At 37.4% G+C, this 17,851-nt stretch overlaps 2 protein-coding genes across 7 annotated transcripts in view; one reads left to right on the forward strand and one right to left on the reverse strand.

Annotated features, from left to right (window-relative positions):
• slc2a11b (solute carrier family 2 member 11b) lies at window positions 1-14,159 on the reverse strand. Of its 4 annotated transcripts, XM_077561552.1 has the most exons (14): window positions 14,058-14,159; window positions 13,767-13,827; window positions 13,111-13,170; window positions 6,792-6,890; window positions 6,263-6,423; window positions 5,353-5,477; window positions 5,138-5,267; window positions 3,916-4,064; window positions 2,788-2,981; window positions 2,513-2,623; window positions 1,658-1,759; window positions 1,471-1,546; window positions 1,261-1,388; window positions 1-378 (listed from the first exon to the last, which is right to left on the reverse strand). In XM_077561552.1, the coding sequence occupies exons 2-14, from the start codon at window positions 13,788-13,790 to the stop codon at window positions 175-177; spliced, it is 1,563 nt and encodes a 520-aa protein (XP_077417678.1). In that variant the 5' UTR covers window positions 13,791-13,827; window positions 14,058-14,159; the 3' UTR covers window positions 1-174. The 4 variants fall into 4 exon arrangements, with proteins under 4 accessions (XP_077417678.1, XP_077417679.1, XP_077417680.1 ...); XM_077561553.1 differs by lacking the exons at window positions 13,111-13,170; window positions 13,767-13,827; window positions 14,058-14,159 and adding an exon at window positions 9,888-10,007; XM_077561554.1 differs by lacking the exons at window positions 13,111-13,170; window positions 13,767-13,827; window positions 14,058-14,159 and adding an exon at window positions 7,460-7,533.
• Window positions 14,078-17,851, forward strand: part of LOC144049007 (uncharacterized) — a 22,149-nt gene continuing 18,375 nt past the window's right edge. For all 3 annotated transcript variants that reach the window (XR_013293464.1, XR_013293465.1, XM_077561555.1), the window contains exons 1-4: window positions 14,078-14,258; window positions 14,856-14,967; window positions 15,340-15,433; window positions 16,845-16,899. Coding sequence is in view for 1 of the 3 variants with exons in the window: in XM_077561555.1 (XP_077417681.1) it covers window positions 14,132-14,258; window positions 14,856-14,967; window positions 15,340-15,433; window positions 16,845-16,899 (388 nt within the window). In the remaining 2 variants the exon portion in view is untranslated. The remainder of the gene's footprint in view (window positions 14,259-14,855; window positions 14,968-15,339; window positions 15,434-16,844; window positions 16,900-17,851) is intronic.

Below are 17,851 nucleotides of genomic sequence, written 5' to 3' on the forward strand. Positions count from 1 at the left end.
CTTTATTGGCAAATTTCAATCCATTTTTTTAAACTTCAGAAAACAAGAATACATACATTTAAGTAACAAAAAATGTAATTTTATTTACAACATTTCAAAAGGCAGCATTGTGACACATACAAAACAAACAAAAAATATATATATTCAATCGAGGGTCATGAGATACAGTACGTGTTACATTGAGTTTGCCAACAGTGTCATACCAGAGCCATTAGTGCCATCACTGCCACGGCCCTTCTTTTTTCTCCCAGTCTTAAACTCATCATGGATTTCCAAAAAAGTTTTGTTTTTGGTTTCAGGAATGATAAAGAATATGTAAAGTGCCACCAGGGTGCAGATGCCCATAAACGCCAGGAAACAGTATTGCTTCAGGCCAAGCTGAGAAAACACAACACAAATCCACATCACAAGTATGACCCACGTTGTCAGTTAAAAAAAATCAAAATAAATCTGAGCCCAGCTGGGTGGCTCTATAAAGCTGATCAGGGAGCAATGCGTTTTTAGTTTAGAGTTGACTTCAAAGATAGCGCATACATACATTGCTGCTTGGCCCCATCTCTTAACTGATAATGTAATTCAGTCAGTCACATCAAACTTCGACCGGTTAATTTGAGTCAATGATTATCACTAGATTTATAATATATATTTTGTTAAACAGTACATTGAACCAAACTAACTAAATCACTTTGCTACAAATGTGAGTGAAGATCCACCATGTGTTCATTGGAAAAACTTTTTTGGGGGGGGGGGGGGGGGGGCATTGACTAAACTGAGCGCCACTTGACTGCTCTTAGATTGACCACTAACAGTGTGGATAGGTAGTCAATGGTCAAATAAATTCAAGAAGATGAATACGTCTGTGGAATTAGTATATTATTGCTACCAATGCTACCAATAAAGCAACACACTTCCCAGTGTTGAAAACAGAGCACCAGTTTTCTAATCAAATCAAAGGACATACTGCACACTTATCTCCTATCAGGCTTGGCACTCTGAGTAGAATATGGTATGATGGAAAATATGTAATGACACCAAAATAAGAATTGGCACAGAAAAAGGAGTCCAGTGAGAATTAAAACAGACTATTTTAGTTGTGCTTTAAAGTGGTCTTCTTACAATTACTGCACATGTAAACATTATAAAATGTAACATTCATATTTATATATATTTGTTAATGACGACCGTAGTTTGACCTTAGAACCGATTATGTCTATGTGCAGTAGGCCCTTTATTCAGTTTAACATCACATTTGCTACTTACCACAATAAAAGGGAAGAGCATGCTGATGAAAAAGAAGCTGATCCAGTTTATGGAGCCTGCAATCACGTAGGCTGCAGGCCGCGCGTTTTGCGTGAACAGCTCCATAGTCAAGATATTAGTCACGCCACCTTGGAAGAACACAACATAGTCACCAGTATCCGATTATGCATGGACCAGCTTCCGGTAACTGACACAAATGCAAATTCTTACCTGGCCCTAATCCAAAACTCAGAATAAAGGCAAACACACAAGCCATGCTGAGGTAGGGGAAAACTGGACTGATCTCCTGAGAGAAATAAGAGAAAACAGGGAGGTCACATGCTGTTCAGTAGCAAGAGTGCATGATAAAAAAAAAATACATATTTTATTTACAATGATTACATGTGTGGTTTAGTACCTGCAAAGAAATGGTGAGCGTGAACAAAATGCAGCATATACTCATGAGCGTGTATCCTCCAGTAATGAGCACTTTCCGTCCCAGATGCTCGATAAGCAAACCCTGTGACACATGAAGCACATGACAAGGCTGAAAACACTGCATGAAAGCATTTTCTCTCCGTCCATCAATGGCATTTCATGCTTCTTTTGTCTCTTTTGTTTTATGTGCATTATAGCCGGATTATTTCTCACATCAGCCAGCTCATGATGTTATTGAGTCAAAAGTTGTATTCTCTCTGTGATGGACATCAGTCAGTGCTTTTACAAATATTTTTCAACTGATATATATATATAATGTAACTTAATTAATAAATACCAACAAATTTGTTAGAATACTACAAAGTACTCATAAAAGATTTGTCAATGTGCACAGTGCACTTAAAAAAAAATAGTACACACCAGTAAAAGCTGTGCAAAGCAAAAAGAAAATAAAGTTGAAAACAATTTTAACGGTCTGCGCGGTTTCACAGCACTAACTGAGATTAAAACGGATGTTAGAGTGAGTCCAGAAAAGATGCCTTGTGACCTTCTATAGCTAATCATTTTTGAGACATCCCCCATAAAGGCCACGAGGCTTTAATTTGCATTCTAGTGTTTCATTCAGAAGGCAATAAGACTCAGAAGGCAATAAGGTCAGAAGCTAAATAAGTTAAGCAAACTAATATACTGATTGAATGAATGTGCTATGGCATCATGTAGTGTTTGTAGAAACGTGCAAACTCCACATAGGTAGGCCAAAGCCAAATTTTGAAATTCACAACTGTGAGGCAGACCACTTGTAAAATTAAGAACTTAGATGGATAAAAGTACTTACACAGGTCAACGCGGTGATGCATTCACAAGCACCCGTGCCAACTGTTGCATATGGTATTCCCTCACTGGGAATTCCTGCTTGCGTAAACACATAATCTGCGTAGAAGTAAATCTACAGCAAAAAATAGATTAAAATCTCAAATCAACCTTCATTTAGAGATGTTAGCCAAATGAAGGCTGCTTATAGGATCCACGTTCTAATTCCTAGTATGACGTGAGCATTTGGAGCAATACACAATAGGCCCAGTGTTGTGAAAGAGGCAGTACATTACATACAGCGTTGATTCCGTTCAGCTGCTGAGCTGAATTGAGAAGCACGATGGTGAGAAGCTGCCAGCGCATGCTGCGGTCGGCGAGCAGTTCCCACGGCTTCTTGGCCTTGAATCCTTCCTCCTCCAGGTTGTTCTTCTCCTTCTCCATGTCTTCCATTTCGCTATCAGAATCAGCTGCACCGTGGAGCTGCCTGAGGGCTGCATGCAAGCAGATGATGCACAGCATGTGGTGATTGTGTTTGATCAAGGTTCACTGCATCGCAAGTGATCACAGGAAAATATATCTCTTTGCCGCAGGTGATTTTGAAGACAGACTACAGGATATTGAAGGTTTAACAACCACAGTCATGTGCGCTGGGTAACAACTTTTAAGGTCCCTGAGAGAACAAAGCATGCACTTAAAAAAAAAAAGGAAGTAATTTTTACTTGAAAACAATTTGTAAAGTTTTTTTCCACTCAGAAATTCTATGTAAATTTTACATGAATAGTTTTGAGTACATGTTACTAGTTTATTTAAAAAAAAATAAAAAAATCTACTCAAGGTTGTTGAGGAACAAACCCACAAACTTCAGGTGTGTTAGTATATTGATGGTGTCGGGCGGAACAAAACTGAAGCATGCACTTAAAAAAAGAAAGAAAGTAATATTTACTTGAAAACAATTTGTAAAGTTTTTTTCCACTCAGAAATTCTATGTTAATTTTACATGAATAGTTTTGAGTACATGCTACTAGTTTATTAAAAAAAAAAAAAATCTACTCAAGGTTGTTGAGGAACAAACCCACAAACTTCAGGTGTGTTAGTATATTGATGGTGTGGGGCGGAATTCTTGTACTGTACCTCCAGGAGGCCCGTTTTGGTCTCATTTTGGACACACCAGCAATGTAATATAGTGGCAAACAGGAAGAGAGGCACGGCTCAGGTGGTAGAGTGGCTGTCTCTCAAGCTGATCAAAGGTCATGAGTTCGTTCCTCAACGCTTGAGTAACATTAAAAAAAAAAAAAATTGGTAAAATGTACTAAAACTCTCCTTGTAAGATTTACTTAGAATTTCTGAGTGAAAATAAACGTTACTAGGTTTTTCAAATAAATAGTACTTCTTTTTTTTTTATAGTGTGTGTAGTTTTTAACTCACCTTTTCTGCACCCTTCATAATCTCCTCTGTCAATGAGCAGGAAGCGTGGACTCTCCGGGAACCAGGGGAGGATCAGGAGCTGCATGACTGCTGGGATGCATGTGGTGGCAAGGAGAATGGGCCAGTGCTCTTCGCTACCCAACAGCTCCCTGCTCAACCACACAGATGTTAGAACAACACCCTAATTTACATATACAGTGGTGCCTTGAGATAGGAGTGACCCGAATTACGATTATACTTCAAAAAGGAGGACTCAGACTGTTATTGCCACACCCAGTTTACTGTCAAATTACCAAAAAGTAAGAGAATTACATGTTGTGTATTTAAAACAAAGACATAACGTTACCTTAAAGTTTGCACGCTTAATTATAAAACATAATGTGAAACACCATAGACGGGCTAACGAATAGCAATGGTGCTATTACCGATAAAGTAGTAAAGGATATTTGAAAATGAATTTAACGTACATCAACAATACTAATAGGCGTATACTGTATTCTTTATCCTCTGCGAAGAGCCACTACTACACTTATGGCTTACTAAGGGGCCCCCTGGTGGCCAAGTGAGACACACCAAAGGGTGTTGTACAATATCCACTGAAGTGAGGCAAAAATAAGTGAAAAATACTGATTAATTTATTTACCTTTTATTTAATTGTGTTATTTCTGTATGTTTTTGTGGTTCTCGAACTTTTGCACCAAACATCACCTAAGAAAATTCTTAGCTCTCCAAGCACTACCATCGTGGTCAACATTACCTACATATAAAGATTCAGTTGAAATGTACAGCACATAAGTTAAATTAATAATTTAACAAAACATTTAAATACAACTGAACTGTAATTAACAAATGTACTGGATTATAAAAAAAATGTTTGAACCACTGCAGCATTATGCGATTTAGTTTAGTCATTCTTTCACATACCACTAGAGGGAGGACACATACCACTAATGGTAATAGCAACACACTTTGAGAATTACCATTAGGCCTGAATATTGTTATTTTTTCTATCGAAAACACCTCACTTTGTTTTTTGTTGGTTTTAGGAAGCTGGAACGGAATTAATGACATTTCCATTCATTTCAATGTGAGAAGTGATTTGAGATACGAATGTTCCAAGTTACGTGCAAACTCTTGACTTAAGGCACCACTGTATTCCCATGTGGCAACATTTTTAATGATATAAAAACATTAGATAAATGACAGTCAAAAAATGTTTTACTTGAGGCCCATCACTTGTCCAGTGAAGATCCCACCCGTCACAAAAACAGAGGTTCCCATTCCCATGAGGCCACGGATAGATGTTGGAGCAATCTCCACCAAGTACAAAGGTTGAACACAAAGACCAATGCCTATGCAAATGACGTACGGATTAAATTCATTTTATCAGACAAAAATCACATACGTGCACTTTAAGTAAAACAGAATGTGATGTACCAGCATTTAATCCAATGAGAAGACGTCCGAGGATGAGTAGTTCAAATGTTCCTGTCGGGTAGCTCAAACCCATCATCAGGGCAGCCAATATGGCAAAAACATTATTGACCAACAATGTCCTTTTCCTGCAATGTCACAGACATACGACCTATTACATGCTTACACAACGTCATTATTATACACATTTTATGTTATTGTTGGGGAGACAATCTCATGAGATTGCGATACAGTCATTCCCTTTAAGGGGTTTTCATGTAAAAAGTCAATAGTAGTTATTGTAGTGATGCTTCACACTGGTGTAAAAGCTTTTAGAAATGTATTTCTAATATGTTGTTATCTCATATTGGGATAATGATTAACTCATTCACTGCCATTGATGCCTAATTTTTAATAATCTTTTCTTTCTTTCTTTTTAATCGTGAGTTAGCGAGTGAAATCACACAATTAGTTACAATTAATTTTAATCACCTGATGCCCCTAGTTTTTAATAATCTTTTCTTCTTCTTTTTTGATGAAAAAAAAGAAGAAAATATATTAAAAAAAAGATTATTAAAAATTAGGGGCGTCAGGCAATTAGAATTTGTAATCGGAATTACTTGTATGACTTCACTAGTTAACTCCCGATTAATCACAAATTTTGTATCTGTTCCAAATGAAAAAAAAATATATAAAAATCTCGGTTTTCATACTCTTGTTGACAAAAGTGAAAAAAAATGTTAAACTAATAGAAATATTGTACAGTAGTTCAAATTAATTTTTGACGTCAATAGCCATCAATGGTAGTGAATGAGTTAACCTGGCACGGACAGATTTATTTACACAGCTCTTGCATTGGCTAGGATGTGCAGAGTAATCAAATTAAACATAATGCTTTTATGGTTACATGTTAAAAAGGGAAAAAAAAACATACCTTCCCAGTTTTATAGCGAGCGTTCCTCCAATTGACACTCCTATTAGTCCTCCAAGGGTAAATACTGACACAATAGTGGACCACATTAAAGTGAGAACACCAGCTGCGATGTCGCTTTGGTAACGCTCTGTCCATGTTTGGTTGATGAAGTTTTGAACATACTACAAACATGAGAAGGGACAAAAGATACAAATACCATCCATCCATTTTCTTTAGTTGTCAGTTGAGCGATACATCCTGGACTGATCGCCAGTCAATCCTCAGTTTTCACTTATAGAATAGAGTAATGATCATTCATGCTTACTCCATTGGACAACACACACACACGCGCACGCGCACGCGTACGCGCACGCGCACGCGCACACACACACACACACACACACACACACACACACACACACACACACACAAGGCCTGAGATAGGACTGTGAGGCGGACATTATAACCACTAGCGCACCATGCTTCCCAGATAAAAAATACACTCAGCAAATTATGAAAATGTACATATGCTAGAAAACAGCAGCATTACCTTGGTGGGTGCATTAATGACAGACACGTTATATCCATACTGGAAGGTCCCTCCAATGCAAGCAGCAAACGTAGCCAGAAGAAGGGTTTTGTTTGGGACCTGCCAGAAAAAGACAGAAATACACAAAACAATTAATATGAATACTGTTTCTTGCTACAAAGGAATACACCGAAAAGGGGAAAAAAACATGCAGGATCTCCTGTAGTAGGCCTGTGAGATTAAGAGGACCCGCTCACTATTTATTCTAGTTAGTAAATCTGAAATTCTCAGCATAACCCTAATATAGCCTAAACTCATGTTGTCGCAATTTAACAAAAATATTTCACATACCTTCAATGCCGGCTTTGTTTCTTCGGCATCTTTAATTAACAAAGGGGTATATTCATAGTCATTTTCCCAATTTTCTTTAGACATTTTTGAGCACACTGCTGTATGCCAGTAGTATCTAAAGTGTCCGTTGCACAGAGTGTCCTCCTCATGTGTAGGTTGAATTTAACAAGGGGCTGGTTTTATGCTGCAACAACACAGTGGTTCTAATGCCTAATGCGACCGTAGCATGTGAAAAATCCACTTATCTTCCCACTTTGAGAAGATGTCTCGCATGAGGTCATGAAATGTTAACGCGTCACAAGCAGATTTCCTTGAATTGATTAAATAGTGCCACTTACATTTTTGACTGCGCCTCACAGCCGTCAACAAAAATGGGCTTTCCCTACCGTAGTGTTCTGGTGGAAGAGGGATAAAGCCTTTTTATTCAGTCATTTTATTAAAGGATGCGTTCAGCAAGTTTTACTAAGAGCTGATTTTGCGTTTCAAAATAAAAGCTTTTTGAGATGTGTAAACATGACTGTCATGAATTGTAAATTCAGTGGCGTTAAAAGTGGCCCCGCTCTTCAGACAGATCCACCAAGGTCCACCAAGTGGCATAAAAAAGTAATCCCACGGTTGTCAGGCAACCATTTCCAATTCTGCTCGTTACAAGACCATGCAATGACGCCACGCTGGATGTTACATTTAAATCTGATATTCCATTTCTGAATAAAAGCCTTTTCAAATCTGCATTAGTAACAGTCATTATCTCTAATTTCAGAGTGACATTAAAAATGATCCCCTTTAAAACACAAACATTTAATTTATTGTGGTTATAGAAAGACTATGGTGGGCAACCAGGAAGCTTAATCTGAATCTGATGTAGCATTTCAGAATAAAAGATCCTTGAAATCTGTAGATGTGTCTTTTTTAACTATAATTAGAAATCCTCAGTCTGTTGTCACCCAACCACTTCAATTTTGTTTGATCACATCTGATGTGTCTTTTCAGATTAAAAGCCTGTACATGAATACACATCTCCATTCCATATCACTCAATTATTCCAGATTTTTTAAGAGTTACAAGACCATTTCATGATGGCATACAGTACGTTTAATTTAGATATGTCCCCATTGATATTTCCCCATAACCTTCGTAAACTCACAATCCACCTCTGACAGGGTGTCACAGCAGTAAGTGTTAAATGTTAAATTGGCATTAAAATGTGCAGTTAATGACAGTATGCATTTAAATATTTTGCATTTAAATGTAAAACCGGAATGACTGAGTTGTAATAAAGAGATTGTTTTCAACACTCATTTTTCAAAGGCATTTAATTCTAAAATGCAACGTCAAATTTTGATGACAATTCGGTGTGGTGGCATCTATAGGAGTAAATGCTTGCAAAATGTGAAACGGTTGCATGATAACAAAGGGATTCTTTGTTATGTCACTCTGAAATTGTATTTAATGACAGTCACGCATACAGACTTCAATGGGCTTTTCTAACAAGATGTGACAAGATTTGGATGAAACATCCTTGGTGCCATCATGGGATAATTTAGTAACTTCCAAAATTTGAATGTGTGAGTGATAACTGTGATTTTTTTTCCTTACAGCTATTGACAGTCTCATTATTCAGATTACAAAAGGTTTTTGCTTTGAAATTTTGATGTCTCTTACTGGGTGAAAACGCCAATGAACAAACTGCAACCATTATATCCAGCGTAAAGTATTTGCACAAAAACATGACTCCTGACCAAAGATATACATATGGGTTAATACGGCACTCTTTTTTCACATTCATCCTAATGCTACGAAAATTGATGGGATAGAAAGACAACGACAACATTGCTAACCTTTTATAAAGCAAACAAACAAAGTTCAATAATTGCTGGAGGTAAACAGATCAATTTCAAGTCAGTGGTCTGATTATATTATTACAGTTGACCACTATTATGGATATCAGATAGAAAATGAGTGGGGCACCCTCAACCTTTTGGAACTGCACCCCAATCATATTGTCTGATGTAGTTTATTTTTTAAAGCTGCTCTATTAAGCAATTTGCGCAAAACTATTTTTACAGTAGCCTTTTTATTTGACCATTTATGACTCGAACATCTTCTAATTAGGAGATTACCACCGTAGCTGTTCACAATGCGTACTCCTGCATGCACGCTTTGTGTACGTGAAGAAAGAAGTGTGCAGTTTCATTTTTTGGCCACAGGGGGCAGTAACGATTCGAAATACATTGTCGCTTATTCCCCAGCCACTCATAGTAACTCAATTCTTTTGAGAATATATTCTGCATACAGTTTTAAAATGGCTACGTAAGTATCATATATTCACGGCAGAAAAAGAAGTACTTAATTGCATTCATTGAAATTCCTTTAAATTGTATATGATAGGTGAACTTTTCAGAAAGTTTTGCTGCCGTAGGTTAAATTGATTATTCATTGAATAATAAATCTACTGTATAGTGTTGTTATTATGTTCTATTATCACACTTTACAATTTTTAAAGGTAGAGTGTGCCTTGCAGACTTGCACTTTTGATTTATTTGTTCACCCATACAACAATTCCAAATTTCATTTGGACTTTGCATTGAATCACTGACTGCCAAGTGAAAGTCGGATGTTTTTTTTTTATGAATTGCTATGTTGATCATACTAGTGTTGATCATACAAGAAAATAGAGCTCCTTTAGAAAAACAACAAACACTGTCTAAACCATATCAAACTTAATTAAGACATAATTCAGCAACTACATCTAGAATTTTGACTTACCCTTTTCTTTGTTTCAACAGGTGGTCCCTCACTGAGCTCCATGACAAATGTACCAAAACAGCTATAATGTTTGAATTGAACGTCGATAATGAATGTTCCGCTGCAGACCAAAGTCTTGCATAATGGAATGGTGCTGCCGCAAGGTGTAGCATATGATCTGTGCTCCACAGAGAGGGGGTGTGGTTCAGTAACCCCTCAAGATACATTCTTGGGACTGAGGCTTGTGATTTTTGACCCAGATACAGAACCAAAAAAATAAAATAGGGGAGATGTAAACAAACTATTCATGCCATTGAACATCGTTGCCGTAGATTACCGGTATTCAGAAAGAAAAAAAATATATTTGTGTGCCAATTGTATTGTTTTTATAACAAAGAAAATCTTATGCAAAAAAAAAAGAAGAAAGAGAAATCCACTGCCCATTACAAAAAAGAAGAACACTTCTAGGTGAAGCAAAGCACAAGGAAGATGCCTGGAGAACTGCATATTATCTTAAATAACAAATAAGTAATGGTAGGATAGGATATCAGTCCCCGAAAAATTTCTGAGAACTGATTAAATAAAAAAATAAAATATAAAGAAAAGGAAAAGACGATGATAAAAGGACAGTTGGTGTCATGCTCATACTCTCAGTCCTACGTGTGTTTGGTATTTTTGCAGTGAAGGAGTGAGGGGGCACCTGAAACGCATCAATGAGCAAGGAATTTAAAAGGGACTGCAGCAACAGCATGTTACCGCAGTCTTTACGCATATTAAGTAGTTTTGTATTCCGCGTTGTTTTTTTGTTGTAGTTTCGAGTGTCTTATTTTTTTGTGCGCCAGAGTGGTAGTTATTTCCTTGCTCGTTTTATTATAGCAAGTGATTTTTAGTAGGGATGGCAAAAATGGAACATTGAAACGATCAAATCATTGGAAACGATTGATTCACAAAAAGAATCGATCTTTTGGAACGTTCGAAACGTCTCCCCACAGCGACATCTGGTGGCCAAGTTTAAAATATTACAATCAAACAGTAGATCAGTGTTGCCAGCTCCCCAGTAAGGAAACTAACTATTGGCTGTCTGTCATCACCTAATTTACACAACTAGCAATCGGGCTATAATTGCAATGGACGCCATAAGAGAGAGAAATAATATCATGGGAAACAAACACTGAATAACCCCCACCCCGTCAAAATAAGTATAGAAGTACAAATGAGCTTTTTGTTGCTGATACTTTTTTTTAATTTTGCCTCTCAACATGACTTAAATGCTTTGATGAAACCCAGAGTGCTATCACATTTATTCAAAAACTACATTTCAAAGGCTTTTTTTTGTGACAGGCCATCAAGTTTTGACAGAAAGTATTAGAGAGGAAAAAGAATGACCTGCAAAAAACAGGACACCCGTAGCGCGAATGGAACCTGGGTTACCTGGATAACAGACCATTTTCTTAGCCCATTGTGCGGGTGCGTTACCATAAAACTAACCGCCGTGTTTAAAGGGGTTTAAGAGGATGTTGACATTTTATCATTTAGGGCGATGAATCAGCAGGGCAATTTTACATACGAAGTATACTTAGGTTGGATTTATTTCAGATTTAAGACATTTTGATGTAGTGCAATGGTCGGATTTTATTTAATTTTAGAAAAGCCACTTGCTGAAACAATGTGACGTTTGGAGGCGTAATGGAACATGAAAGGCAACTGTCACGTGACATCCTGATTCTGAGACAGATTTAGGAACGCCATTCGAATTACAAGTTCTGCCTGGGTCCCGGTACATACCAAAACGAAGTTTCGATTTTGCCATCACTAATTTCTTATGTTGTTTCGGTTTTTACCTTGCCTTTTGCAAGTGTTTTTGGTTAGTTTCTATTTTTCTTCCTGGCTGGTTGCCAGCGCCTTTTGTTGTTATTCATTTAATATATTTTTCTGTCTGCGATTGGCTGGCAACTAGTTCAGGGTGTACCCCGCCTACTGCCCGAAGCCAGCTGGGATAGGTTTCCCCATAATCCCCATAAGACTTTGGGAGGTTACACTCGGTTCTGCACATGATTTTAATCTGGGGCTCAAAAGGGGAACCATGAAATGAACTCGTGTGAACCGATGAAATAAATTGAAATGTTGCTGTTCAGAAAAATACATGAAGAATCAGCATAGAGAAAATCAATCAAGAAGTGAAGCTTGCTACCATTCAGAGAGGAGTACTTCCAGAAGTTTGAGGCCACATCATTTTTCTTTCATCAACAAGAATGAATAGAAAAGTTGTGAGTGGCTTTCTTAAGAATACAATGAGTAGGATTGGAGGCACTTGCAATCAATATTTAAGTTTGTGTTATGACTAGGTTTGATCGCAATAAATGCCACAAAAAGGGGCAAAAATGTTGCTGATTTTTCCCACGCCTGTCCTGATGTCCAGGAATATCTTTTTTTTTTTTTTAAAGCATTGCACATCTGCATTCACGGACTACAGAAGTGAGAAAGAAATAACATTTGCATGTCTGAAATATGAGAATTTGGACTTTGATAAAATGGTTCAAAATGTTTTCACATCCTGTTCCAGTTTGTGTATTCAGTGTTACTATATAATTTTAATGCTTAACTGTCATTGTGTTTTAACTCAACCAGTTTGACTGTTAGATTATTCATTTCTTTGGCCACTATGGTGAGGAGCAGTTGAATGCAAGAGGATGATTATTTGCTCATAAAAGTTGTCTTAATCCTTAAAAAAATTGCTGTATGCATATAATATTGAGACCTGGTGACCTCAATCTACTTGCATGCAGTGAACTGTGAAAAGACAGTGTTAAAATGGCGACTACTAATTTAGGGTATTATACTAACTTTACAATAAAATTTTGGCTCAGTTGTCAGAAGTGCTGCCTCCTTTTCTGTGTTTATCCCTTGTGCTTATAAATAAAATACAGGCATGCTGTTCATTAGATCTGGTGAAAATACCAGCACATGTAAACAAGCAGAAAGTTGTGGGCTATTGTTTTCAAAGTTAAAATTTTTTGGGTGGATTTTGACTTTGTATGCATGATTTACTGGCTAACTTTTGGTTTGATGTTAACGATGTTAGTGTGAACATTATGTGAACCAGGATCACATAAATTAACCAAAGTAAATAAAGAAAATGTAAACAGAAAAGGAAATACCACAGAGTAACTAAAGTTTGTGTTTAGTTTAGTCATAGGCATATGGTTAAATAGAGCATGAATGATTATTTTGTCTGAAAACAAACCTTGAGAGTGGTTAGTAGACCAACCAGAAGAACTCGTGATGAAAAACATCTTTGAGAGCACTGTGTAATAAACAAAAAGCCCACAATTGTCATTCAACCTTCTATAATAAAAACAAGCACCGAGAATCACAGGACATTTAAAAATAGCTCAATGGAATTTGTGTGCTAGTTGTGTTATCTCCCCTGCAGCTTCTATTTTTCTAGCTGCTTCCCGTGTTAGTGTGTTTTCCTCTTTCTGAATAGTCTGAGGACAAAATCAACTTTTCTTTATGCTTAAAATAATAACTCCAAACTAGAATTAAGCATATAGGCCCTAAATTCCCCAATCCAATAAGGGTTGGATCAAAACTTTTATTTAATTTTTTTTCTTTCCACATTGATAATATTAGAGCATATATGGTTTGCATGTTTGCCTCATAATATTGAATTTGGGGTTTAAATTAGACTTCTGGCCTTTCTCCAGGTATTTTGCTATCCACATTCCCAAAAAACATTTGCATCTTCAGTTCTCTGAAAACTGATTTGTGAATGTGAGGTTGTTTATATGGCCTGCAATTATATGACGACCAGGAAAGGATGTACAAGCACTTCTTGCTGAGCTGGGAAATAATGATCTCTTATAAATGGCAACAGGTGGATACAGAGATTAATAATACCTTTTGCCATCTGGGAAAGACCATTTCATGATTGTTCTTCTCGTCACTATACGTCGCTGCCCTAAAAGACAAATATTAAACTGCACTGAGGAAGGCTGGAGATGATTTTCAAACGCCAAACCTCAGAACTTTGAAGCATATGCGCTAACCAGTCGTCCACCTTGCCAAATTATTAAATTAATGTTTAAATTAATTCTATTCATTTGTTTGTTTATGGCACACACAAAAAAGGTCCTACAAGAACAATAATTTGTAACCTCATTTGGCCCAACCGGATGTAATGACAATAACCTTGTGGTGGTGTAACACTGAAATCCTTCCCCAGTCCCGGCTGGGCGGAGTCGTGCGTAGACAGGTTGCTGCCCATGACCGGGCTCGTCATGGCGGCCAGAAAGCTTCGCTCGGTGGCCAACCCTTTGGAGTCCGCTATCACTTCACCGAGTGAGAGGATACTGAAAGAATGCCACAGTTTGTATGTCGACAGCGAAAACGGTAAATTATGAAAAACGACGTGGCCGAGACTGAGTTTTGAGCTAACTTTGTGCAATAATAACATTAACAGGTTGTCGTAATTTAAATTAAGGACGGTACTATACTGGATACATATCTTATTTAAAAATATATATTCACTGCGACTGTTTAAGTTCGTGGTGTACGAGTTAATGAAAAGATATAGCTTTATGTTTCTGCAGTTGTGCCAGCATGTGACATTTGACATGAGACACGGCTGGTGCTCTGAAGTGGCTGTCACTGCACTTTGTCTCGTGGGAATATGGCACTTACAACTTAATATAGCCCTTTTTAAATATAAACAACAGCGACTGAAATATAAACTAACATAGTAACATAAAAAAGTACATATCCTGAATGTTGCTTCCAGGTTATATGGGCATTTGTTTGTGTTATTGCTTCAACTGTCTACTAGAATGCCACTTAGTATATGTTACAAACCTTCAACAATAACTCCCATTTTGCATGTGACTATCACCAATATCGTGTCTTGTCAGTTGACTTGCTTGCATGGAAGATGATCATTTAATGCTCCAGGCTCCCGTTGACAACTCTATGTTTACATGTTTTGTCTTTCAGGCCTGGTCAAAATAGCCAGCAGCCTTGGAGTGCGTCTTCTGCCCCCCAGAAAGAAGATCATTGTGATGATCATGGGGAACCACTCTGCAGGAAAGAGCTCCTTTATTAACTGGTAAAATTAAAAGTCAGACTATCATCTAATAACTGGCTTCTCAACTGTAGTATGCTCCAAAGCGTTCTTTAAGTCTTTCAATGTTTTACTTCTTTGCACTGAAAACAAGTTGGATTTGCTCCTATTCAGGATAACAATGAACATTGTTTAAATATTATTTTTTTTAAACCATTGTAATTGATAGCATCAAAATCTTTTCTTTTTTTTGGAATGTGAACAAAAACAGAAATATTTGGATATTTAATATAATCTAATAATTAAATATATAAAATGTTGGTGGCTTTTGTCCTATGTCTAAAAAGCACAGCTTCCAAATCCTGCTAAATACAACCCAGACATTGAGAATATCCAAAGTGTTTGCTGTCTTTTCAGGTATGTAGAAGAGCACATCCAGAAAACTGGTGTTGCCATCGAAACGCAGGGCTTCACATTCATCACAAGTGGGCGTAAAAGAGAATCATTGACGGTAAGAAGTGAATACAACACTGATGGCATGAAGGAATGCTTCAATCCAGCTTGTTGTTGTGAAATTTGTATATCTCTTGTGAAGGTTGATGAAGCGATTTCCCAAAAATGACACTGTCAATATGCTACTGTAAGTCTGGTTGGAATGGCCACTTCAACTTGCGTACATAGAACAAAACAAAACAAATAAAACTTAAAATCATATATAATAAAATTAAATAAAAAATTATGTGTTCCAGAGAAATTGAGTTTTTGTGTGTGGATATTTTGTATAATACTTCTGTTGGGAAATCTGCTAAAAAAAAATGCATTTAAAAGCGTAAAACAGTCTAATAAGCCCTAAAAACTCGACATAAATGACACAAATGGAACATTGTCATTTCAGGCCAATCAGTGTCTGTTGTGTCTGTTTGACAACATGTGTAATCGTCTGTGACCAATGTAAAATGTAAAAACAAAGCGCATAACTGTGATAGCAAGTGGAGTTGTACTGCTTTGAATGCGAGTCTGCTATTTTATAATTTTTAATATATATATATATATGTCTTCTGAACACCCCTTGTTGAGGTAGAACAGGAAAGGGAAAAAAATACACTTACCTTGTGCAAAAAGTGCTGCAAAAGCAAAATAAAAAGCAATATACGCACAGTTAATCCTTTGATGAATGGCTTAGTGGACGAAGTTGCATCCATTGTACCAGGTTTTTATTTGTATTGTTTTGCTTTGTAGTTCCCCTTCAGATGTGAGTAATTTGCATGGCTACTTTTGTAAAATTTTATTTACAATAGCTAGTAGTCTTTAATAAGCTGTTATGTATGTTCTTACTGGAATTTGTCTATTGTAGGTCTAAAATTCTGTTCTGTTCTGTTCCGAGGAAGCCAAACCATGCTTTTGAAACGTCTCTCGTCAGGTCTTTAAAAATGAATATGATTTATTGATGTATGTGTACAGAACTGTTTGTACAAAAATGCTCAACTCTTAACAGTGTTTGGCGCTGATGCTAGCGGCAACATAGCAAGAAAGAGTTCCATCATTGAACACTGTTACTACCCTGTTATAGACCACTATAAGTGAGCAATCTGGGGTTGCCATAGAAATGATAGTGACACCATTCTCCTTATTACAAGCCTGTATATGAACCACTTTTTACTTTTGTACACTTACTTGAAACTATAAGCTTTTTTTTATGTTTTGCATGATGGGATGTAAAAGGAGGCATACAGCAGCCTCTCTACAGAGTATAAACTTACTCAATAGGCACCTTCCTTCTCTGCTTATATTCTGCTGCTGCGGTTTAGAAGATGAAAACGAATAATTAGTAGTGCAAGCACTCACAGGAGAGAGGACTGGCTGCTGAGAAAAACTACTGAAGATCAATTCGCTTTCTCTCTCTCACACTTTCTTATTCACAGGGGAACGCAACATTACATCTCTACCCCCATTTTCGACCGCTCCTTGAGTTCAAAGGTAAGCCTCTCTCTTTTTTTTTTTAATAGTGTTAATAAATGAAATTTGTAGATAGACAGATATGTCAGACTTTTTTGGGTTCTGACTAGTGTACGGTAAATAAACGAGACAATTGCCAGCTGTGGTTCAGAGCCTGGGAATGGCGAGGCGATCGTGTCAGGGAGTGACGTGGTTGGCATGCATGGTTGGGGAGGTTAAAGGAAGGTGGGGGCAGTGATGTATGTCTGTGCAGTGGGAATGAAGATTCACTCACTGGGTGCTGGCAGTATGGTGAGAGAAACAGGGCGGTGGGGACAGGCAAGAGGAGCTGCTGAGAAATGGCCAACCGTCAGAGACGGCACAGCACTGCTCCATGGTCCGCAACTTCGCCACGCTGACTGATCTGCTCTGGAATACAAGCTCACTTTTTTTTTTTTTGTAACCTCAATGCTGCCGCTTGGAAACACCCTATAGCGGACATATGCTTACTCTGCAGAGCAACTGAGGATGACTCATCAAAAATGCAGTATAGTGTAGGTTCTTATGGGAGAAGCTTTTGTGTTGTCTGACCCTCATCTCAAGAGTTTACTTTACTCTCGTTTTCAGTAATAATCTTGTTGGGCCTTTCTGGTCCAAGAAGTTCATTTCTCAGCATTATTGCAGCATCGTACCAAGGATCTGTGGTGGAACTTTGTCACTTTCAAGCCCTTGAGAAAAGTAGCAGCTGTTGATGATGCTATCTTGTTTCCATTTTTTTCTGTCAGAGGAGTTGATATAACATGTGGACATATCTTTTGTGATATTCCTATGAGAAGCATGATTGTCTTGCCATGTCACCTATCTGCGGTATGCAGAATATGCCTTTTCTTTAATCATAGCTGATGGATGTATTGATATGGTGGCCATGATGATGTGATCAGCGTAGAGGAATGCTAATGTGCCACCAGCATCTCTGTTGCGTGCAGCACAAGGA

The sequence above is a fragment of the Vanacampus margaritifer genome, chromosome 3, assembly GCF_051991255.1.
Source record: "Vanacampus margaritifer isolate UIUO_Vmar chromosome 3, RoL_Vmar_1.0, whole genome shotgun sequence".
Classification (NCBI taxonomy): domain Eukaryota; kingdom Metazoa; phylum Chordata; class Actinopteri; order Syngnathiformes; family Syngnathidae; genus Vanacampus; species Vanacampus margaritifer.

Coding starts and splice junctions, on each gene's coding strand:
- slc2a11b (XM_077561552.1), bottom strand. CDS start 13,790: ATGGTCTTTCCCAGATGGCAAAAG. Junction 2,982..3,915: donor TTATGAAGGGTGCAGAAAAG/GTGAGTTAAAAA, acceptor GCTTGCATGCAG/CCCTCAGGCAGCTCCACGGT. Junction 1,389..1,470: donor GAGTTTTGGATTAGGGCCAG/GTAAGAATTTGC, acceptor TGTTCTTCCAAG/GTGGCGTGACTAATATCTTG.